This window comes from Salvelinus alpinus, chromosome 18 (assembly GCF_045679555.1).
Source record: "Salvelinus alpinus chromosome 18, SLU_Salpinus.1, whole genome shotgun sequence".
Lineage (NCBI taxonomy): Eukaryota > Metazoa > Chordata > Actinopteri > Salmoniformes > Salmonidae > Salvelinus > Salvelinus alpinus.
Window position 1 is genome coordinate 42,231,169 of NC_092103.1, and position 23,917 is coordinate 42,255,085.

The window sequence follows — 23,917 nt, forward strand, 5'->3', positions numbered from 1 at the left end:
CGAGAACTACACAGGTAACTACAGTAGTATACAAACTGGTCACCCAGGGCAACGAGAACTACACAGGTAGCTACAGTAGTGTACAAACTGGTCACCCAGGGCAACGAGAACTACACAGGTAACTACAGTAGTGAACAAACTGGTCACCCAGGGCAACGAGAACTACACGGGTAGCTACAGTAGTGTACAAACTGGTCACCCAGGGCAACGAGAACTACACAGGTAGCTACAGTAGTGTACAAACTGGTCACCCAGGGCAACGAGAACTACACGGGTAGCTACAGTAGTGAACAAACTGGTCACCCAGGGCAACGAGAACTACACAGGTAACTACAGTAGTGAACAAACTGGTCACCCAGGGCAACGAGAACTACACAGGTAACTACAGTAGTGTACAAACTGGTCACCCAGGGCAACGAGAACTACACAGGTAGCTACAGTAGTGTACAAACTGGTCACCCAGGGCAACGAGAACTACACAGGTAGCTACAGTAGTGTACAAACTGGTCACCCAGGGCAACGAGAACTACACAGGTAACTACAGTAGTGAACAAACTGGTCACCCAGGGCAACGAGAACTACACAGGTAACTACAGTAGTATACAAACTGGTCACCCAGGGCAACGAGAACTACACAGGTAGCTACAGTAGTGTACAAACTGGTCACCCAGGGCAACGAGAACTACACAGGTAACTACAGTAGTGTACAACTGGTCACCCAGGGCAACGAGAACTACACGGGTAGCTACAGTAGTGTACAAACTGGTCACCCAGGGCAACGAGAACTACACGGGTAGCTACAGTAGTGTACAAACTGGTCACCCAGGGCAACGAGAACTACACGGGTAGCTACAGTAGTATACAACTGGTCACCCAGGGCAACGAGAACTACACAGGTAGCTACAGTAGTGTACAAACTGGTCACCCAGGGCAACGAGAACTACACAGGTAACTACAGTAGTGTACAAACTGGTCACCCAGGGCAACGAGAACTACACGGGTAGCTACAGTAGTGTACAAACTGGTCACCCAGGGCAACGAGAACTACACAGGTAACTACAGTAGTGTACAAACTGGTCACCCAGGGCAACGAGAACTACACATGTAGCTACAGTAGTGAACAAACGGGTCACCCAGGGCAACGAGAACTGCAGTACCAGTCAAAAGTTTGGACGCACCTACTCATTCAAGGGTTTTTCTTTATTTTTTTTTCTACGCTCTCTGGGAACAGGGTTGGAGAGCCCTGGCCTAGAGGTAACTTACTGAAGTATGTAAAAATAAAGAATGTAGCTCAGATAATAAAAGGATCATGAAGCTCTCAGCCATGTGCGCTGAGTATAGTATATAATGTGTCTGACAGCATTAAAGCCTAAAAATGTATCTGGTGGGAGTAAGGAAGACTCAGGAGCACCCTCTAGTGGAGACAGATGGTACTCATGCTTTGTCCCCTCTCTCTCAGGTATGGCAGCCAGAGACGTGGCTCAGGCATTGCGCGCTCTGGCCTCGGCCGCCCGTGGGGTTGCCGCGACGACCGCCGACCCTCAGGCCCGCAACGCCATGCTGGACTGCGCTGGCGACGTTATGGACAAGTCGGCCAATCTGATCGAAGAGACCAAGAGAGCCATCGCCAAGCCGGGAGATCCTGACAGCCAGCAGAGACTGGCACAGGTCAGTCAGAGAAAGTCAGACAGTCTGTCAGGTTTTATACTTTTGGATATTTGTTGCCAATACACAAAGAGCTCACTATTAGAATGTAAACCCATCAACAGCCAAGACTGTGCTTCTATGAAAGACCTTAGGAAACATCATATCCACCTACGAAATGCTTCTATTTGAATGTGTTTGGTTGTGTACAGGTGGCCAAGGCTGTATCCCAGGCCCTGAACAGGAGTGTGAACTGCCTGCCTGGACAGAGAGATGTGGACAACGCTATAAGAACAGTCGGAGAGGCCAGTAAGAAACTACTGGCCAATTCTGTGAGTAGAAAATCACACCAAACTAAAATAGGAGATGTGCTGTTCTGACTTTTTGTTTTCTACTATTACTTCTCTCTTCTCCCTTTCATTACTTCTCTCTTCTCCTTTTCATTACTTCTCTCTTCTCCCTTTCATTACTTCTCTCTTCTCCCTTTCATTACTTCTCTCTTCTCCTTTTCATTACTTCTCTCTTCTCCCTTTCATTACTTCTCTCTTCTCCTTTTCATTACTTCTCTCTTCTCCTTTTCATTACTTCTCTCTTCTCCCTTTCATTACTTCTCTCTTCTCCCTTTCATTACTTCTCTCTTCTCCCTTTCATTACTTCTCTCTTCTCCCTTTCATTACTTCTCTCTTCTCCCTTTCATTACTTCTCTCTTCTCCCTTTCATTACTTCTCTCTTCTCCCTTTCATTACTTCTCTCTTCTCCCTTTCATTACTTCTCTCTTCTCCCTTTCATTACTTCTCTCTTCTCCCTTTCATTACTTCTCTCTTCTCCCTTTCATTACTTCTCTCTTCTCCCTTTCATTACTTCTCTCTTCCCCCTTTCATTACTTCTCTCTTCCCCCTTTCATTACTTCTCTTTTCTCCCATTACTTCTCTCTTCTCCCTTTCATTACTTCTCTCTTCTCCCTTTCATTACTTCTCTCTTCTCCCTTTCATTACTTCTCTCCCTTTCATTACTTCTCTCTTCTCCCTGTCATTACTTCTCTCCCTTTCATTACTTCTCTTTTCTCCCATTACTTCTCTCTTCTCCCTTTCATTACTTCTCTCTTCTCCCTTTCATTACTTCTCTCCCTTTCATTACTTCTCTCTTCTCCCTTTCATTACTTCTCTCCCTTTCATTACTTCTCTCTTCTCCCTTTCATTACTTCTCTTTTCTCCCATTACTTCTCTCTTCTCCCTTTCATTACTTCTCTCTTCTCCCTTTCATTACTTCTCTCTTCTCCCTTTCATTACTTCTCTCTTCTCCCTTTCATTACTTCTCTCTTCTCCCTTTCATTACTTCTCTCTTCTCCCTTTCATTACTTCTCTCTTCTCCCTTTCATTACTTCTCTCTTCTCCCTTTCATTACTTCTCTCTTCTCCCTTTCATTACTTCTCTCTTCTCCCTTTCATTACTTCTCTCCCTTTCATTACTTCTCTTTTCTCCCATTACTTCTCTCCCTTTCATTACTTCTCTTTTCTCCCTTTCATTACTTCTCTTTTCTCCCTTTCATTACTTCTCTCCCTTTCATTACTTCTCTCTTCTCCCTTTCATTACTTCTCTCCCTTTCATTACTTCTCTTCTCTCCCTTTCATTACTTCTCTTCATTTATCCCCTCCTCCCCCTCTCTTCTCCAGTTCCCGCCCAGTGGGAAGAGTTTCCAGGAGACGCAGGTCAACCTGAACCAGGCTGCAGCCGGTCTCAACCAGTCAGCCAATGAGCTGGTCCAGTCGTCCAGGGGCACCACCCAGGACCTGGCCAAGGCCACTGGCAAGTTCGGCCGTGACTTCGGAGAGTTCCTGGAGGCCGGCGTGGACATGGCCGGCCAGTCACAGGTCAGAGAAGGACACGGATGAAACACCAGGGTCGTTAGACTGGGGTGAAATGAAATCTATTGCGTTGTGATGTATTGTTCAGGTTGATGTTGTGTAGCTAATTTCATACTGCGTATGATGCAGTGGTCATATGTTTTGTTTAAGTGTATGTTTAGGAGAGAGGAGGACGGGATGTGTCTTGAGATATATGCAGGCAATTGACTCTCATCAGATGTTTCCATGCTTGTGTGTGTCATATGTTACTAACTTCATATGTGCGTGAATGACTGAGAGGACCTTCATGACCTGATTTAAACCGTTTTCTTCCTCTCCGCCCTCCGTTCAGAACAAGGAGAACCAGACGCAGGTGGTGTCCAACCTCAAGACCATCTCCATGTCGTCCAGTAAGCTGCTGCTCGCCGCCAAGGTCCTGTCCACTGACCCCAACTCCCCCAACCTCAAGAACCAGCTGGCAGCCGCCGCTCGGTAAGAATGGCATTAGAGCCTGTCCACAGACCCCTCCCAGCATCCACAATGCAGTTAGCTACAGATAGCAGGCTTGGGTTCACTTCTACTTTCAACACTATTCTAATGAAATATATTTAGGCGTTCATTGAAATTCCACTTTTGTACTGGAAACGTGCTGTCATTTTCACTGGGGATCGTTTCTATTTGAATAGTGATATTTGTTACCCTCTCATGATGCTCCATGATAATTGTTAACATGTGTTCCTTTCCACGTTACTCAAGTTCTTATTGTTAACACACACACACACACACACACACACACACACACACACACACACACACACACACACACACACACACACACACACACACACACACACACAGAGTGACACACACCACCCACTCTCATATACAGTAGACACAGCTCTAACACATTCTCTAACTCCCTGTCACGTTCTTGTATAGACGTGCGTAGAAAGGGTTATATAACAAACTGTCAGTAGGGGTTTATATTGAATGAAAAGTTCAACGGGACACACCTCTCCCAGTTGGATGTCTTGATGACGGGTGACAAGAGCTCTGGGGTGAAGTTTCTCCTATCTACAGACCTAGGATCAGCTTCCCCTCCCCCAATTCTTACCTTAACCCTTAATGGGGAAAATTTAAAGCTGACCCAAGATCAGCATCTAGGGGACAACTTCCCCCTACTCCGCTATGAGACTGAAGGAGAAGGGATGTGACAGGCTTTGATTGAACACTTTTCTATTTTTCTGAAGACACCTCTTGAACACCTAATGTTCTCACTCCCCCTCTTTCGTTCTTTTTATTTACACTGTCCAACTTACTTCCTCTTGGTGTCTCTGTCTGTCTCTCTGTCTGTCTCTCTGTCTGTCTGTCTGTCTGTCTGTCTGTCTGTCTGTCTGTCTGTCTGTCTGTCTGTCTGTCTGTCTCTGTCTTGCTCTCTGTCTGTCTGTCTGTCTTGCTCTCTGTCTGTCTCGCTCTCTGTCTGTGTCTCTGTCTGTCTGCCTGCCTGTCTGTCTGTCTGTGTCTCTGTCTGTCTCGCTCTCCGTCTGTCTCTGTCTGTATCTCTCTCTCTGTCTGTCTGTATCTCTCTGTCTGTGTGTCTGTCTGTGTGTCTGTCTGTGTGTGTGTCTCGCTCTCTGTCTGTCTGTCTGTCTCGCTCTCTGTCTGTCTGTCTGTCTCGCTCTCTGTCTGTCTGTCTGTCTCGCTCTCTGTCTGTCTGTCTGTCTCGCTCTCTCTCTCTCTGTCTGTCTGTCTGTCTGTCTGTCTGTCTGTCTGTCTGTCTGTCTCTCTCTCTCTCTCTCTCTCGCTCTGTCTCTGTCTCTGTCTGTCTCTGTCTCTGTGTCTGTGTCTGTCTCTGTGTCTCTCTCCTGCTTTCAATGTCTATCTTTTATTTTTCACTCTCTGCCTTTCAGTTTCTGATGAGAAAACAGCTCACCAGTTCTCTGTAGAGATTCTAAACACCAAAGCTCTGAAGCGTGTGTGGGCGAACGGCAATTTACAGCGAGAGACTGGTGCTCTCCATCCCTCATTCTCTCTCACACACACACCCTTTCTGTTACTCTGTCACTAACACACTCCCTCATGTTTTCTCACATGCTACCTCCCTTTCTCTCTCTCTCTCTCTCTCCGTCCACAGTGCCGTCACTGACAGTATCAACCAGCTCATCACCATGTGTACCCAGCAGGCCCCGGGCCAGAAGGAGTGTGACAATGCTCTCCGGGAGCTCGAGGTACACCCGTTCTTCTCTCTTCTTTCTATTTGTTGTCATTTTTTTTGTCTTTCAATCTCTGAACAGTTTGTTGGATGACTCATTCAGTTGTTAGTGTATGTGAACGCTGTGGATTGAGGGAGTTGAACGGTTGCTAAGGCTGAGAAAGAGTGTGTTATCTTTCTTCTGGGACTTGTGGTATAGGTACACTGTGTACTGTATTACTGCATGTTGTATTCTGTATGTGGATATTAAAGGGATAGTTCAGGAACATTTACATATTTAAATGTACATTTACAAAGTAAAATTGTAAATTTATGCATATTCATTATCATAAAAACAGTACTGTATGGACAAGGGAGAGACTGCAGTCCACACTTTGTTTAAAAAAAACAAATCCACTGCCACCAACCACTAATATTAGTATTTTTATATTAGTTTATTATGTTTTAAATTTCATTCCGTCTGGCTCCTGTTCCTCTTCTCCCTCCTCCTTCACTCTCTCGCTCCTGTTCCTCTTCTCCCTCCTCCTTCACTCTCTCGCTCCTGTTCCTCTTCTCCCTCCTCCTTCACTCTCTCGCTCCTGTTCCTCTTCTCCCTCCTCCTTCACTCTCTCGCTCCTGTTCCTCTTCTCCCTCCTCCTTCACTCTCTCGCTCCTGTTCCCCTTCTCCCTCCTCCTTCACTCTCTCGCTCCTGTTCCTCTTCTCCCTCCTCCTTCACTCTCTCGCTCCTGTTACTCCTCTCCCTCCTCCTTCACTCTCTCGCTCCTGTTACTCCTCTCCCTCCTCCTTCACTCTCTCGCTCCTGTTCCTCCTCTCCCTCCTCCTTCACTCTCTCGCTCCTGTTCCTCTTCTCCCTCCTCCTTCACTCTCTCGCTCCTGTTCCTCTTCTCCCTCCTCCTTCACTCTCTCGCTCCTGTTCCCCTTCTCCCTCCTCCTTCACTCTCTCGCTCCTGTTCCTCTTCTCCCTCCTCCTTCACTCTCTCGCTCCTGTTCCTCTTCTCCCTCCTCCTTCACTCTCTCGCTCCTGTTCCTCTTCTCCCTCCTCCTTCACTCTCTCGCTCCTGTTCCTCTTCTCCCTCCTCCTTCACTCTCTCGCTCCTGTTCCTCTTCTCCCTCCTCCTTCACTCTCTCGCTCCTGTTCCTCCTCTCCCTCCTCCTTCACTCTCTCGCTCCTGTTCCTCCTCTCCCTCCTCCTTCACTATCTCGCTCCTGTTCCTCCTCTCCCTCCTCCTTCACTCTCTCGCTCCTGTTCCTCTTCTCCCTCCTCCTTCACTCTCTCGCTCCTGTTCCTCTTCTCCCTCCTCCTTCACTCTCTCGCTCCTGTCCCTCTTCTCCCTCCTCCTTCACTCTCTCGCTCCTGTCCCTCTTCTCCCTCCTCCTTCACTCTCTCGCTCCTGTTCCTCTTCTCCCTCCTCCTTCACTCTCTCGCTCCTGTTCCTCTTCTCCCTCCTCCTTCACTCTCTCGCTCCTGTTCCTCTTCTCCCTCCTCCTTCACTCTCTCGCTCCTGTTCCTCTTCTCCCTCCTCCTTCACTCTCTCGCTCCTGTTCTTCTTCTCCCTCCTCCAAGTTATCTCATCAAAATATTTTGTTGCTCAGTGATTTGAATGTATTTTTAAATGATTTGGTAATGGAATCTGAAACTCTCTAAAAGGAGGACATTGACTTGGATAGGTTTGTGAACAAGCTAATATTGTCTTGTGGCTAAATGAACAAACCAACGTGTGGATTGTTCTCCCTCCTTGTCCATAGACTGTTTTCAACGTAAGGAAACAAATACGTGAATATGTAAAATATCGCTGAACCACCACTTCAATGTACTTAGTGGGGATTGGTCAAGAACATGTTACTATTTTTCTACTGTTTTCTACTATTATATATTATTAGTATTAGAAATGTGTAATTAATATATAAACATTGATGTATTAATATCAATATCTTTATGTATTTCTGATATATTTTTGGGGGTCATAGACTTGAAATAATCTCAATATTGGCATGGTTTATCCGTACTTGGGAAATAAAGTTTTACTACCTAATAATTTATCCTATTACACAGTGAAGGTATGATTTGAGTGTCAGATCAAAATTTGTTGTTGTGCCCCAGAGTCTAGTTACACAGCTTCAAGTTGTTGTGCCCCAGAGTCTAGTTACACAGCTTCAAGTTGTTGTGCTCCAGAGTCTAGTTACACAGCTTCAAGTTGTTGTGCCCCAGAGTCTAGTTACACAGCTTCAAGTTGTTGTGCCCCAGAGTCTAGTTACACAGCTTCAAGTTGTTGTGCTCCAGAGTCTAGTTACACAGCTTCAAGTTGTTGTGCTCCAGAGTCTAGTTACACAGCTTCAAGTTGTTGTGCTCCAGAGTCTAGTTACACAGCTTCAAGTTGTCTTCTTTGTCTGGTTCATTAACATGTCACCTGAAGGGTGCATAATTGACAGGTCTTTTGTCTCTCTGTGTGTGTCGTCTGTGTCTGTGTCTGTGTGTCTGTGTCTGTGTGTGCCTTGTGCATGCACATATGTATATGTGGGGTGTGTGTGTGTTCTCTCTGTGTCTGTGTGGGTGGTTCCTAACCCGTGCACTATGTCTCTCCAGACTGTTCGGGGTATGCTTGAGAACCCCACCGAGGCGGTCAGTGACCTCTCCTACTTTGACTGCATCGACAGTGTCATGGAGAACTCCAAGGTAAACAACAGACTAGACACCTCCTTGATCAATATCATTTCATTCCTTCTACATTTCATTTATTTTCCTCTCTCCCTTTCTCTTCCTTTCCTTCTATACTTCCTCCCTACTTCCTCCCTACTTCCCACACACTTCCTCCCTACTTCCCACATACTTCCTCCCTACTTCCCACATACTTCCTCCCTACTTCCTCCCTACTTCCCACATACTTCCTCCCTACGTCCTCCCTACTTCCCACATACTTCCTCCCTACTTCCCACATACGTCCTCCCTACTTCCCACATACGTCCTCCCTACTTCCCACATACTTCCTCCCTACTTCCCACATACTTCCTCCCTACTTCCCACATACTTCCTCCCTACTATGTCCTAGAATATATCCAGGGAAATGGTGGTGTTTTGTTTTTAAAATAAGATTTTCGATCACCTTTATTCTTTATAATGTTGTATAGGTATTTTGTGAAATAAATATATGTTTAAATATATAGAAATATAAGTATTTTAAATATATTTGCCTTGTGTCCTGCAGGTCCTTGGGGAAGCCATGGCTGGAATCTCCCACAACGCTAAGAACAGCAATCTGCCTGAGTTTGGGGACTCTGTCAGCTCTGGCTCTAAAGCCCTGTGTGGCCTTACTGAAGCAGCTGCCCAGGTAAACCACCTTCCAGTCCAGCAGACCAGGGGGTGTCCCAAATGGCCCCCTATTCCCTGTATACCCTATGTGTTCTGTATACCCTATGGGCCCTGTATACCCTATGTGTTCTGTATACCCTATGGGCCCTGTATACCCTATGGGCCCTGTATACCCTATGGGCCCTGTATACCCTATGGGCCCTGTATACCCTATGGGCCCTGTATACCCTATGGGCCCTGTATACCCTATGGGCCCTGTATACCCTATGGGCCCTGTATACCCTATGGGCCCTGTATACCCTATGTGTTCTGTATACCCTATGGGCCCTGCATACCCTATGGGCCCTGTATACCCAATTCCCTGTATATCCTATGTGTTCTGTATACCCTATGGGCCCTGTATACCCTATGGGCCCCGTATACCCTATGGGCCCTGTATACCCTATGTGTTCTGTATACCCTATGGGCCCTGTATACCCTATGGGCCCTGTATACCCTATGTGTTCTGTGTACCCTATGGGCCCTGCGTACCCTATGGGCCCTGTATACCCTATGTGTTCTGTATACCCTATGGGCCCTGCATACCCTATGGGTCCTGTATACCCTATGGGCCCTGTATACCCTATGTGTTCTGTATACCCTATGGGCCCTGTATACCCAATTCCCTGTATATCCTATGGGCCCTGTATACCCTATGGGTCCTGTATACCCAATTCTCTGTATACCCTATGGGCCCTGTATACCCTATGGGCCCTGTATACCCAATTCCCTGTATACCCTATGGGCCCTGTATACCCTATGGGCCCTGTATACCCAATTCCCTGTATACCTAATGGGCCCTGTATACCCAATTCCCTGTATACCCTATGGGCCCTGTATACCCAATTCCCTGTATACCCTATGGGTCCTGTATACCCAATTCCCTGTATATCCTATGGGCCCTGTATACCCTATGGGTCCTGTATACCCAATTCCCTGTATATCCTATGGGCCCTGTATACCCTATGGGTCCTGTATACCCAATTCCCTGTATACCCTATGGGCCCTGTATACCCAATTCCCTGTATATCCTATTCCCTGTATACCCTATGGGCCCTGTATACCCTATGGGCCATGTATACCCTATGGGCCCTGTATATCCTATTCCCAATATACAGTGGGGCAAAAAAGTATTTAGTCAGCCACCAATTGTGCAAGTTCTCCCACTTAAAAAGATGAGAGAGGCCTGTAATTTTCATCATAGGTGCACTTCAACTATGACAGACAAAATGAGAAAAGAAAATCCAGAAAATCACATTGTAGGATTTTTAATGAATTTATTTGCAAATTATGGTGGAAAATAAGTATTTGGTCACCTACAAACAAGCAAGATTTCTGGCTCTCACAGACCTGTAACTTCTTCTTTAAGAGGCTCCTCTGTCCTCTACTTGTTATCAGTATAAAAGACACCTGTCCACAACCTCAAACAGTCACACTCCAAACTCCACTATGGCCAAGACCAAAGAGCTGTCAAAGGACACCAGAAACAAAATTGTAGACCTGCACCAGGCTGGGAAGACTGAATCTGCAATAGGTAAGCAGCTTGGTTTGAAGAAATCAACTGTGGGAGCAATTATTAGGAAATGGAAGACATACAAGACCACTGATAATCTCCCTCGATCTGGGGCTCCACACAAGATCTCACCCCGTGGGGTCAAAATGATCACAAGAACGGTGAGCAAAAATCCCAGAACCACACGGGGGGACCTAGTGAATGACCTGCAGAGAGCTGGGACCAAAGTAACAAAGCCTACCATCAGTAGCACACTACGCCGCCAGGGACTCAAATCCTGCAGTGCCAGACGTGTCCCCCTGCTTAAGCCAGTACATATCCAGGCCCGTCTGAAGTTTGCTAGAGAGCATTTGGATGATCCAGAAGAAGATTGGGAGAAATGTCATATGGTCAGATGAAACCAAAATAGAACTTTTTGGTAAAAACTCAACTCGTCGTGTTTGGAGGACAAAGAATGCAGAGTTGCATCCAAAGAACACCATACCTACTGTGAAGCATGGGGGTGGAAACATCATGCTTTGGGGATGTTTTTCTGCAAAGGGACCAGGACGACTGATCCGTGTAAAGGAAAGAATGAATGGGGCCATGTATCGTGAGATTTTGAGTGAAAACTTCCTTCCATCAGCAAGGGCATTGAAGATGAAACGTGGCTGGGTCTTTCAGCATGACAATGATCCCAAACACACTGCCCGGGCAACGAAGGAGTGGCTTCGTAAGAAGCATTTCAAGGTCCTGGAGTGGCCTAGCCAGTCTCCAGATCTCAACCCCATAGAAAATCTTTGGAGGGAGTTGAAAGTCCGCCCCAAAACATCACTGCTCTAGAGGAGATCTGCATGGAGGAATGGGCCAAAATACCAGCAACAGTGTGTGAAAACCTTGTGAAGACTTACAGAAAACATTTGACCTCTGTCATTGCCAGCAAAGGGTATATAACAAAGTATTGAGAAACTTTTGTTATTGACCAAATACTTATTTTCCACCATAATTTGCAAATAAATTCATAAAAAATCCTACAATGTGATTTTCTGGATTTTTCTTTCTCATTTTGTCTGTCATAGTTGAAGTGTACCTATGATGAAAATTACAGGCCTCTCTCATCTTTTTAAGTGGGAGAACTTGCACAATTGGTGGCTGACTAAATACTTTTTTGCCCCACTGTACCCTATGGGTCCTGGTCCAAAGTTGTGTACTACATGGAGAATAGAGTGCTATTTGGGACGCAAGCTAGCAGCCTAACGCCCACAGGGATGCATTGCATTGCATAGTTGGATGGTCCCACGCTCTAATACATCGGCCTAATTATTCTCTCAGCCAATGAGGCAATTCGATGCTAGCTTAGGAACATCTGGACCTGGGAGTGCATCTCAAATGGAGGGAAGGAGTGGTAGTCACTTTCAACAGTCAGTTCCTCTCTCAAATGGAGGGAAGGAGTGGTAGTCACTTTCAACAGTCAGTTCCTCTCTCAAATGGAGGGAAGGAGTGGTAGTCACTTTCAACAGTCAGTTCCTCTCTCAAATGGAGGGAAGGAGTGGTAGTCACTTTCAACAGTCAGTTCCTCTCTCAAATGGAGGGAAGGAGTGGTAGTCACTTTCAACAGTCAGTTCCTCTCTCAATTCACCTGGGTACATTTTACACAGTAGGGCACACATGCATACTCTCATATAACCACACAAACAAACGCCCGCACATGCTCGCTCGCATGCGCCCGTGCGCGCGCGCACACACACACACACACACACACACACACACACACACACACACACACACACACACACACACACACACACACACAGGCGCCTAATGACTGTGAGTAAGGCCTGGTCATGTGGGTCTGTCAGTATGTGTCTCTCTGAATGCTCCATCTGCTCATTATAGTACAGTACAGTACATTACAGTTCAGTACATCACAGTACATTACAGTTCAGTACATCACAGTACATTACAGTACATTACAGTTCAGTACATTACAGTTCAGTACATCACAGTACATTACAGTTCAGTACATTACAGTTCAGAACATTACAGTTCAGTACATCACAGTACATCACAGTACATTACAGTTCATTACAGTACATTTCATTACAGTACAGTTGATTACAGCTCATTACAGTTCAGCACAGTTCAGTACATTACAGTTCATTACATTACAGTACCTTACAGTTCATTACAGTTCATTAGTTCATTACAGTTCATTAGTTCATTACAGTTCATTAGTTCATTACAGTTCATCAGTACATTACAGTTCATTAGTTCATTACAGTTCAGTACATTACAGTTCATTACAGTTCAGTTCATTACAGGTCATTACAGTTCATTACAGTTCAGTGCATTACAGTACAGTACAGGTCATTACAGTTCATTACATTACAGTTCATTACATTACAGTTCAGTACATTACAGTTCATTACAGTTCATTACAGTTCAGTACATTACAGTACATTATGCTCTCACATTCACAATGGCTCTGCGCTACTGCCCATTGAAGAGTTGACTGTGTGTGTGTGTGTGTGTGTGTGTGTTTTGAGTGCATCTGTGTCTGAATGTTTGTTTCTGTTTCTGTGTGTGAATGCATGTTGCCATGGCAAAGAGTGAGAAGACGAGCATAACGTGAGAGATGTGCAAGATCTTGGAAAACCTTTGTCAATAGACATGTAACATGTTTTGTTGGAACACCGTTTGATAAACTCACTGCGGTGGCTCTACCCACGTGTAGCGCTGCAGATGTTACCGGTGGCTCTACGCACGTGTAGCGCTGCAGATGTTACCGGTGGCTCTACCCACGTGTAGCGCTGCAGATGTTACCGGTGGCTCTACCCACGTGTAGCGCTGCAGATGTTAACGGTGGCTCTACCCACGTGTAGCGCTGCAGATGTTACCGGTGGCTCTACCCACGTGTAGCGCTGCAGATGTTACCGGTGGCTCTACCCACGTGTAGCGCTGCAGATGTTAACGGTGGCTCTACCCACGTGTAGCGCTGCAGATGTTACCGGTGGCTCTACCCACGTGTAGCGCTGCAGATGTTACCGGTGGCTCTACCCACGTGTAGCGCTGCAGATGTTAACGGTGGCTCTACCCACGTGTAGCGCTGCAGATGTTAACGGTGGCTCTACCCACGTGTAGCGCTGCAGATGTTAACGGTGGCTCTACCCACGTGTAGCTCTGCAGATGTTAACGTTGTCGATCAATAATAACACGTAGCTCTGCAGATGTTAACGTTGTCGATCAATAATAACACGTAGCTCTGCAGATGTTAACGTTGTCGATCAATAATAACACGTAGCTCTGCAGATGTTAACGTTGTCGATCAATAATAACATGTAGCTCTGCAGATGTTAACGTTGTCGATCAATAATAACACGTAGCTCTGCAGATGTTAACGTTGTCGATCAATAATAACACGTAGCTCTGCAGATGTTAACGTTGTCGATCAATAATAACATGTAGCTCTGCAGATGTTAACGTTGTCGATCAATAATAACATGTAGCTCTGCAGATGTTAACGTTGTCGATCAATAATAACACGTGTAGCTCTGCAGATGTTAACGTTGTCGATCAATAATAACATGTAGCTCTGCAGATGTTAACGTTGTCGATCAACAATAACATGTAGCTCTGCAGATGTTAACGTTGTCGATCAACAATAACATGTAGCTCTGCAGATGTTAACGTTGTCGATCAACAATAACATGTAGCTCTGCAGATGTTAACGTTGTCGATCAATAATAACACGTGTAGCTCTGCAGATGTTAACGTTGTCATAAACAGAGCTGCTACGTTAGCGATCATCTAATAAAAGCAGCCATCATCGTAGATTTTTAGCTGTAGTTTATTTTATCTACAATGTTTCCATATTTGCTCTAACTCCTGTCTTGTTTCGTTTATCTTGTTTAGTTAATCCAAACCATCCATACAACATTAATTTGTCTGAAAAATGTTACAGGGAGCCTACCTGGTTGGAGTGTCAGACCCTAAAAGCCACGCGGGCCAGAAGGGGTTGGTGGACCCTGGCCAGTTTGCCCGTGCCAACCAGTCCATCCAGATGGCATGCCAGAACCTGGTGGACCCGGCCTGCACTCAGTCCCAGGTAGAACACACACAAACACACACACACACACACACACACACACACACACACACACACACACACACACACACACACACACACACACATATGATCGTATGAATGAACACTCATGCATTCATACACTCACCTGCTTACTCAAGGTACATGGATAAACACACGCATGCACACACAAATAAACACACACACCTGCAAACTCTCATACACTCACTGACAACCTCATTGACTCCCTCACTCACACGTCATACCACACAGACCATACATCTAACCAACCGAAACTTGCTCTGCGTACCATTTTCTGTCCGCTGTATACAGAATCAAGGTGAATAAAGAGGATCAATGTTTCTGAACGGAAGCCGTGTTTTCCGTCTTTTAGCTGCCTACTTCAGACACCTCCTCTTGTTTCCCAAGGTCCTCTCTGCCGCCACCATCGTCGCCAAGCACACGTCAGCGCTGTGCAACGCCTGTCGCCTGGCCTCCTCCAAAACAGCCAACCCTGTTGCCAAGCGACAGTTTGTCCAGTCTGCTAAGGAGGTGGCCAACAGCACAGCCAATCTGGTCAAGTCCATCAAAGTGAGTAATAGTAACTACTTTCTGAATTCATATGTACTATGTGCCATTCAATGTACAGGTTAGGGCTGCAGCAAGGTACATCGTTAATGTGACAGACACTTGCAGGGTGACTCCATGCCCCAAGTTTATTGGCAATTATCTAACAACAACCCATGCAATGAGAAATACACTTCTGAAATATCTTTCTGACAGTGCAGTTAAATCCACCTTGGAGCAAATGTTTATATATATATATATATATATTTTTTTACTGCTGATTTAGAATGTCATTCCATCACTAATGAATGTAACCCTGTTTGTGCGTTGTGTCTGTAGGCTCTGGATGGAGCGTTTAACCAGCAGAACAGAGAGAAGTGTAGGGTCGCCACAGGGCCCCTGATCGAAGCTGTGGATAACCTCACCGCCTTCGCCTCCAACCCAGAATTCGCCAGCGTGCCCGCTCAGATCAGCGCTGAGGTACTACAGTTCACTGGCCTTCCCTACTGTCTCTGTGGTTACGCTGTCCCTTCCCTACTGTCTCTGTGGTTACGCTGTCCCTTCCCTACTGTCTCTGTGGTTACGCTGTACCTTCCCTACTGTCTCTGTGGTTACGCTGTCTCTTCCCTACTGTCTCTGTGGTTACGCTGTCTCTGTGGTTACGCTGTCTCTTCCCTACTGTCTCTGTGGTTACGCTGTCCCTTCCCTACTGTCTCTGTGGTTACGCTGTCCCTTCCCTACTGTCTCTGTGGTTACGCTGTCTCTTCCCTACTGTCTCTGTGGTTACGCTGTCTCTTCCCTACTGTCTCTGTGGTTACGCTGTCCCTTCCCTACTGTTTCTGTGGTTACGCTGTCCCTTCCCTACTGTCTCTGTGGTTACGCTGTCCCTTCCCTACTGTCTCTGTGGTTACGCTGTCCCTTCCCTACTGTCTCTGTGGTTACGCTGTCCCTTCCCTACTGTCTCTGTGGTTACGCTGTCCCTTCCCTACTGTCTCTGTGGTTACGCTGTCTCTTCCCTACTGTCTCTGTGGTTACGCTGTCTCTTCCCTACTGTCTCTGTGGTTACGCTGTCTCTTCCCTACTGTCTCTGTGGTTACGCTGTCTCTTCCCTACTGTCTCTGTGGTTACGCTGTCCCTTCCCTACTGTCTCTGTGGTTACGCTGTCTCTTCCCTACTGTCTCTGTGGTTACGCTGTCTCTTCCCTACTGTCTCTGTGGTTACGCTGTCCCTTCCCTACTGTCTCTGTGGTTACGCTGTCTCTTCCCTACTGTCTCTGTGGTTATGCTGTCTCTTCCCTACTGTCTCTGTGGTTACGCTGTCCCTTCCCTACTGTCTCTGTGGTTACGCTGTCTCTTCCCTACTGTCTCTGTGGTTACGCTGTCTCTTCCCTACTGTCTCTGTGGTTACGCTGTCTCTTCCCTACTGTCTCTGTGGTTACGCTGTCCCTTCCCTACTGTCTCTGTGGTTACGCTGTCTCTTCCCTACTGTCTCTGTGGTTACGCTGTCTCTTCCCTACTGTCTCTGTGGTTACGCTGTCTCTTCCCTACTGTCTCTGTGGTTACGCTGTCTCTTCCCTACTGTCTCTGTGGTTACGCTGTCTCTTCCCTACTGTCTCTGTGGTTACGCTGTCCCTTCCCTACTGTCTCTGTGGTTACGCTGTCTCTTCCCTACTGTCTCTGTGGTTACGCTGTCTCTTCCCTACTGTCTCTGTGGTTACGCTGTCTCTTCCCTACTGTCTCTGTGGTTACGCTGTCTCTTCCCTACTGTCTCTGTGGTTACGCTGTCTCTTCCCTACTGTCTCTGTGGTTACGCTGTCTCTTCCCTACTGTCTCTGTGGTTACACTTCAACGCCGAGCCAACATTATGAACCTGCCATCAATGTCTAATGTTAATAGATTTTAATACTGATGACATGAGATACTACCTTGTCCACTTTTTTGGATGGAGAGACAACGGAGACGGGAACATCAGATATTACACAGTCAACCAGAATGTTGTCTCTTGTTCCAACCCCCAGGGCCTGGCAGCGATGGAGCCCATCGTGGCTGCAGCTAAGACCATGCTGGAGAGCTCCACAGGTCTGATCCAGACCGCTCGCTCCCTGGCCGTCAACCCCAAAGACCCCCCCAAGTGGTCAGTGCTGGCCGGACACTCCAGAACTGTTTCCGACTCCATCAAGAAACTTATCACCAACATGAGGTAACAGTTAACATGTTCAGTTACCACAGCAGAGATAAATACTGTGTCAACATGAGGTAACAGTCAACATGGTCAGTTACCACAGCAGAGATAAATACTGTCAACATGAGGTAACAGTTAACATGTTCAGTTACCACAGCAGAGATAAATACTGTCAACATGAGGTAACAGTTAACATGGTCAGTTGCCACAACAGCGAAATTACGTACATGTTTGTAAAATTCCCAGGTTACTGGCGTAAAGCTACTCACTGGGTTGGTGTTTAATTGTTAGGAATATTCATGGAGCCATTGAGACATATCTCTGTGAGAGAGAAATAAAGTATCTTTATTCCAAGGTATCAAGGTTAAAAAACACAAATCTTTAGGAAGTCTTGTCATTTTGGCTTCTCCAAAACCATTTCTCAAGTACTGTGTGTGTCTATGCGTGTGTACAGAGACAAAGCCCCAGGTCAGAGGGAGTGTGACGAGGCCATCGAGGTGCTGAACAACTGTATTCGGGAGGTGGACCAGGCCTCCCTGGCAGCCATCAGCCAGCAGCTCACCCCAAGAGAGGACATCTCCCAGGAGGTGTGTGTTTCTGTCTGGGTCTTGTCTGGCTGTTCCTCTGTCTGGCTCGCTGGCTGTCAGTGTAATGTTTCCTGTAGAGGTGTGTGTGTGTGTGTGTGTGTGTGTGTGTGTGTGTGTGTGTGTGTGTGTGTGTGTGTGTGTGTGTGTGTGTGTGTGTGTGTGTGTGTGTGTGTGTGTGTGTGTGTGTGTGTGTGTGTGTGTGTGTGTGTGTGTGTGTGTGTGTGTGTCACCAAGCTCATTTACAGTGCCTTCGGAAAGTATTCAGACCCCTTGACTTTTTCCACATTTTGTTACGTTACAGCCTTATTCAAAAATTGATATAAAAATACTCAGCAATCTACACACAATATCCCATAAAGACAGGTTTTTAGAAATTTTTGCAAATGTTTTAAACATAAAAAAACAGCTTATTTACGTACAGAACCAGTCAAAAGTTTGGACACACCTACTCATTCAAGGGTTTTTCTTTACTTTTACAATTTTCTGCAAGCTGTCATCAAGGCAAAAGGTGGCTACTTTGAAGAATCTCAAATAAGCAATATATTTAGGTTTGTTCAACACTTTTTTGGTTACTACATGATTCCATATGTGTTATTTCATAGTTTTGATGTCTTCACTATTATTCTACAATGTAGAAAATAGTACAAATAAAGAAAAACCCTTGAGTGAGTAGGTGTGTCTAAACTTTTGGCTGGTACTGTAAGTATTCAGACTCTGCGATGAGACACGAAGTTGAGCTCAGGTGCATCCTGTTTCCATTGATCGTCCTTGAGATGTTTCTACAACTTAATTGGCGTCCACTTGTGGTAAATTCAATTGATTGGACATGATTTAGAAAGGCACACACTTGTCTACATAAGGTCCCATAGTTGACAGCGCATGTCAGAGCAAAAACCAAGCCACGAGGTCGAAGGAATTGCCTGTAGAGCTCCTAGACAGGATTGTGTCGAGGCACAGATCTGGGGAAGGGTACCAAAACATTTCTGCAGCATTGAAGGTCCCCAAGAACACAGTGGCCTCCCTCGTTCTTCAATGGAAGAAGTTTGGAACCACCAAGACTCTTCCTAGAGCTGGCTGCCTGGCCAAACTGAGCAATCGGGGGAGAAGGGCCTTGATCAGGGATGTGACCAAGAACCCGATGGTCACTCTGACAGAGCTCCAGAGTTCCTCTGTGGAGATGGTTGTTCTTCTGGAAGGTTCTCCCATCTCTGCAGCACTCCACCAATCAGGCCTTTATGGTAGAGTGGCCAGACGGAAACCACTCCTTGGTAAAAGGCACATGACAGCCAGCTTGGAGTTTGCCAAAAGGCACCTAAAGGACTCTGATCATGAGAAAAGATTCTCTGGTCTGATGAAACCAAGCTTGAACTCTTTGGCCTGAATGCTAAGCGTCACGTCTGGAGGAAACCTGGCATCATCCCTACTGTGAAGCATGGTGGTGGCAGCTTCATGCTGTGGGGATGTTTTTCAGCGGCAGGGACTGGGAGACTAGTCAGGATCGAGGCAAAGATGAACGGAGCAATGTACAGAGAGATCCTTGATGAAAACCTGCTCCAGAGTGCTCAAGACCTCAGACCGGGGCAAAGGTTCACCTTCCAACAGGACAACGACCCTAAGCACACAGCCAAGACAGCGCAAGAGTGGCTTCGGGACAAGTCACGGAATGTCCTTGAGTGGCCCAGCCAGAGCCTGTACTTGAACCCGATCAAACATCTCTGGAGAGAACGGACAATAGCTGTGCAGCAACGCTCCCCATCCAACCTGACAGAGCTTGAGAGGATCTGCAGAGAAGAAATGGGAGAAACTCCCCAAATACAGGTGTGCCAAGCTTGTAGCGTCATACCCAAGAAGACTCAAGGCTGAAATCGCTGCCAAAGGTGCTTCAACAAAGTACTGAGTAAAGGGTCTGAATACTTATGTAAATGTCATATTTAATGTCGTATTTTTTTTTAGAAATTTGCTTAAAACAATTAACCTGTCTTTGCTTTGTCATGATGGGTTATTGTGTGTAGATTGATGGGATTGATGATAGAATAAGGCTGTAACCTAACAAAATGTGGGAAAGGTTGAGGGCTTTGAATATTTTCCAAAGACACTGTAGATGTGTGCATGACTATACTGTACCATTCCATACTATACCATACTATACTATACCTTACTATAACTTACTATACCATGACATACCACACAACACTATCCCATACTATACCATACTATCCCATACTATACTATGCTATACCATACGTTACTATACCATACTGTACTATACTATACCGTACTATACTGTACCGCGCCATACTATACCATACTATGTCATACTATACCATACTACACTAAACCATACTATGTCATACTGTACTATACTATACTATTCCATACTATACCATTAAGTAATACGGCCCGAGGAGGTGTGGTATACAGTCTGATATACCACGGCAATCAGCGTTCAGGGCTCGGACCACCCGATTTTATAATATACTATACCATTTGTAGCTTTTTCCAGTACATCTATGTGTTTGTGTATTTGCTTCTACCATGTTGTGTGTGTGTGTGTTTCAGGCTCTGCATGAGCAGCTGGCAGCTTCGGTCCAGGAGATCAGCAATCTGATAGAGCCGGTGGCCATCGCAGCCCGCTCTGAGGCCTCCCATCTGGGACACAAGGTAAGAGATCCCATCCTCTTGGCCTATTTACATTATCCACATCTGTCTGGCTTTATACCTTACAGTCTAATAAAGGAAATTACATATTTAGTATCCCAACGTGCTAAGCTTTTTTTCTATCATAAAAAGCCTTCAAAGGTTGTATTTATATCATATCTAGTGAATTTGTATCTACTTTACTTTGGTTCAAAGACTCGGTGCAGCTGGCTGGAGTTTGACAAAAACATACAGCAATGTGATAAAATAGAAAATTTCTCAACAACAATTGGTCCTTGTCCAGCTCTTCAAAGTAGACCCTCCCTGTCTGATTCCTCACGCTCTTCGTTTCTCTCTCTCTCTTCCTCCTCTTCAGGTGTCTCAGATGGTGAGCTACTTCGAGCCTCTCATCATGGCAGCCATCGGGACGGCCAGTAAGATTCAGAGCAGCCAACAGCAGATGGCGGTGTTGGACCAGACCAAGACGCTGACCGAGTCAGCCCTGCAGATGCTCTACACGGCCAAGGAGGCCGGAGGAAACCCCAAGGTCTGCTTTCTCACTATACTGTACTATACTATACTATATGCTATACTATACTGTACTGTACGTGTCAGCCCTGCAGATGCTCTACACGGCCAAGGAGGCCGGAGGAAACCCCAAGGTCTGCTTTCTCACTATACTGTACTATACTATACTATATGCTATACTATACTGTACTGTACGTGTCAGCCCTGCAGATGCTCTACACGGCCAAGGAGGCCGGAGGAAACCCCAAGGTCTGCTTTCTCACTATACTGTACTATACTATATGCTATACTATACTGTACTGTACGTGTCAGCCCTGCAGATGCTCTACACGGCCAAGGAGGCCGGAGGAAACCCCAAGGTCTGCTTTCTCACTATACTGTACTATACTATACTATATGCTATACTATACTGTACTGTACGTGTCAGCCCTGCAGATGCTCTACACGGCCAAGGAGGCCGGAGGAAACCCCAAGGTCTGCTTTCTCACTATACTGTACTATACTATACTATATGCTATACTATACTGTACTGTACGTGTCAGCCCTGCAGATGCTCTACACGGCCAAGGAGGCCGGAGGAAACCCCAAGGTCTGCTTTATGACACTCATGGAAAAATCATCTATTCCAGCTTTAATGTATTTGAAAGTATTTGACATTATGTGTTATGTGGTCCTCTGTAGCTCAGTTGGTAGAGCATGGCGCTTTCAACAGCAGGATAGTGGGTTCGATTCCTGGGACCACCCGTACGTAAAAAAAAAAAAACATGTATGCACGCATGACTGTGAGTCGCTTTGGATAAAAGCGTCTTCTAAAGGACATATAACATATACATTTAACTCCGGTCTAACCAGGGACAGCAGGGCAGCATCCATATCATCAGTGTTAATGGCAGTATTATGGATTTTAATGCCTTGACATAGCGAGGTACTGTCTAGGTCTATTCCTAATGTAAGTGGCACTTAGTCGAAAACACGACATGGTAACACTCAATAGAAATGTATCTACCAGCGGCCCAGCTATGGTTTGATGTGTACGACATTCCACTGATCTTGTCTGTCTCTGTGTCTCTGTCTGTCTGTCCAGGCGGCCCACACCCAGGAGGCTCTGGAGGAGTCCGTCCAGATGATGAAGGAGGCGGTAGACGACTTGGGCGCCACCCTGTCGGAGACAGCCAGCGCTGCGGGCGCCCTGGGCGGCATGGTGGACTCCATCACCGCCGCCATCAACAAGATGGAGGAGAGCCCAGCCGGCGAGCCCGATGGCTCCTTTGTGGATTACCAGACGACCATGGTGAAGACTGCCAAAGCCATCGCCGTCACCGTGCAGGAGATGGTGAGGAAGGGTGGAGGGGGGGGTTGTGAGTTTGTATGTGGGTGAGTGGTTGTGGGGGGGTAGTAAGTTTGTGTGTAGAACTGCGGGGATTGTAGTAGTTGGATGTCATCATCAAACCATGAATGACATACACTTCCTGTGGAATGACATCCACTTCCTGTGGCATGATAGTTGTGTAATGGTTATATGTCTGGTAGAGAAATCTTGTTTTCCATACAGGACATTTTCTTCCCTCAGGAAAAAAATATAATGAAAGATGATTAAATAAAAGGCTGTGTCTTGTTTTCAGGTGACTAAGTCCAACACCAACCCAGATGACTTGGGAGGTCTGGCCAGCGAGCTTACTAATGAGTTTGGAGAGCTAGCCACCGAGGCCAAATACGCTGCCATCACTGCAGAGAACGACGAGGTATCTGATGACAATATGTATTATATTAATGTGACTGATATGTTTGACTAAGTAGAAATGAATACATATTCTCAATGCCAGTGTGATAATGCAGTGAAAAAATGCAGTTTTATTAGCATGATAATTCTCCCAGTCCTTGGGTTGGGGAAACAGAAATACTACAGAGGAGATTCAATATCATAGAGATTCTATATGTAGTTCTACAACAGCACTGGTTTCACTGATGGCTGTTTTATGGAGGAAAGTGTTTTACTTGTAGTGACAGTGATATGTGGTTGTCTCGCCTGCCTTTGTTGAAAATGCGCTGACTGACAGTTGGATAAGAGGTTCTGCTTAATGACCTTTTTTTTTTTTTTTTTTTTTCAAAAGTACATTACTGAATGATACTGCACTGACAAAGAGCTTTCTGAAGAGTCCCAACTCCTCTGTCCTTGTCCAGATTGGTTCCCACATCAAGAAGCAGGTTGGGGAGCTCGGCTTCAACTGTACTGGGCTGGTGACTAAGGCCGGAGCTCTGCAGTGTAGTCCCAACGACTCATTCACCAAGAAGGAGCTGATCGACAGCGCACGCAAGGTCTCCGAGAAGGTGAGCCATAATGACCTATCTGTATTTCTTCCTACCTACATGTAGCTAGCCCCTGTTTTTTAAGAACATTTTATATTTGTACTGTCCTCTGTTTGTTATTTAAGCCTACTGTGTTTCATGTTTTATAAACCCCTCCAGATAAGAATTTCCCTCACAGGAACAATAAAGTTATTTGAATGTGAATTTGAGTTAACATAGGAGAGACCGTTGTAGCCCCTGACAACCCAAAGGAAGCCTGGGTATCTGTCTGTTTTGACTGGTGATGCCTTCAACAACGCTACATTGTGACCTTGCCAGGACAAATTTTGAAATACACTGGTTTCCCGGGGATTGACAATACTCCGATTGCGATTGAAATGTTGTCTGTTTGGTCTGGATCTTAATAAATCACAGTTGGAGCATGTCAGAGTTGCAGACATTAAACCTTGGTTGATGCAGCCATACGATGTCACCATATTCATAACATC

The 23,917-nt window shown here is 45.9% G+C and overlaps 1 protein-coding gene across 2 annotated transcripts in view; it reads left to right on the forward strand.

Annotated features, from left to right (window-relative positions):
* tln1 (talin 1) overlaps window positions 1-23,917 on the forward strand; it is a 142,169-nt gene that overhangs the window by 84,278 nt on the left and 33,974 nt on the right. For both annotated transcript variants that reach the window (XM_071351904.1, XM_071351905.1), the window contains 17 exons: window positions 1,460-1,668; window positions 1,857-1,976; window positions 3,317-3,514; window positions 3,840-3,979; window positions 5,622-5,715; window positions 8,285-8,374; window positions 8,904-9,026; window positions 14,500-14,643; window positions 15,052-15,213; window positions 15,529-15,669; window positions 17,207-17,388; window positions 17,825-17,957; window positions 20,517-20,618; window positions 20,971-21,141; window positions 22,207-22,455; window positions 22,745-22,864; window positions 23,304-23,450. In XM_071351904.1, coding sequence (XP_071208005.1) covers window positions 1,460-1,668; window positions 1,857-1,976; window positions 3,317-3,514; window positions 3,840-3,979; window positions 5,622-5,715; window positions 8,285-8,374; window positions 8,904-9,026; window positions 14,500-14,643; window positions 15,052-15,213; window positions 15,529-15,669; window positions 17,207-17,388; window positions 17,825-17,957; window positions 20,517-20,618; window positions 20,971-21,141; window positions 22,207-22,455; window positions 22,745-22,864; window positions 23,304-23,450 — 2,525 coding nt within the window. The remainder of the gene's footprint in view (window positions 1-1,459; window positions 1,669-1,856; window positions 1,977-3,316; window positions 3,515-3,839; window positions 3,980-5,621; window positions 5,716-8,284; window positions 8,375-8,903; window positions 9,027-14,499; window positions 14,644-15,051; window positions 15,214-15,528; window positions 15,670-17,206; window positions 17,389-17,824; window positions 17,958-20,516; window positions 20,619-20,970; window positions 21,142-22,206; window positions 22,456-22,744; window positions 22,865-23,303; window positions 23,451-23,917) is intronic.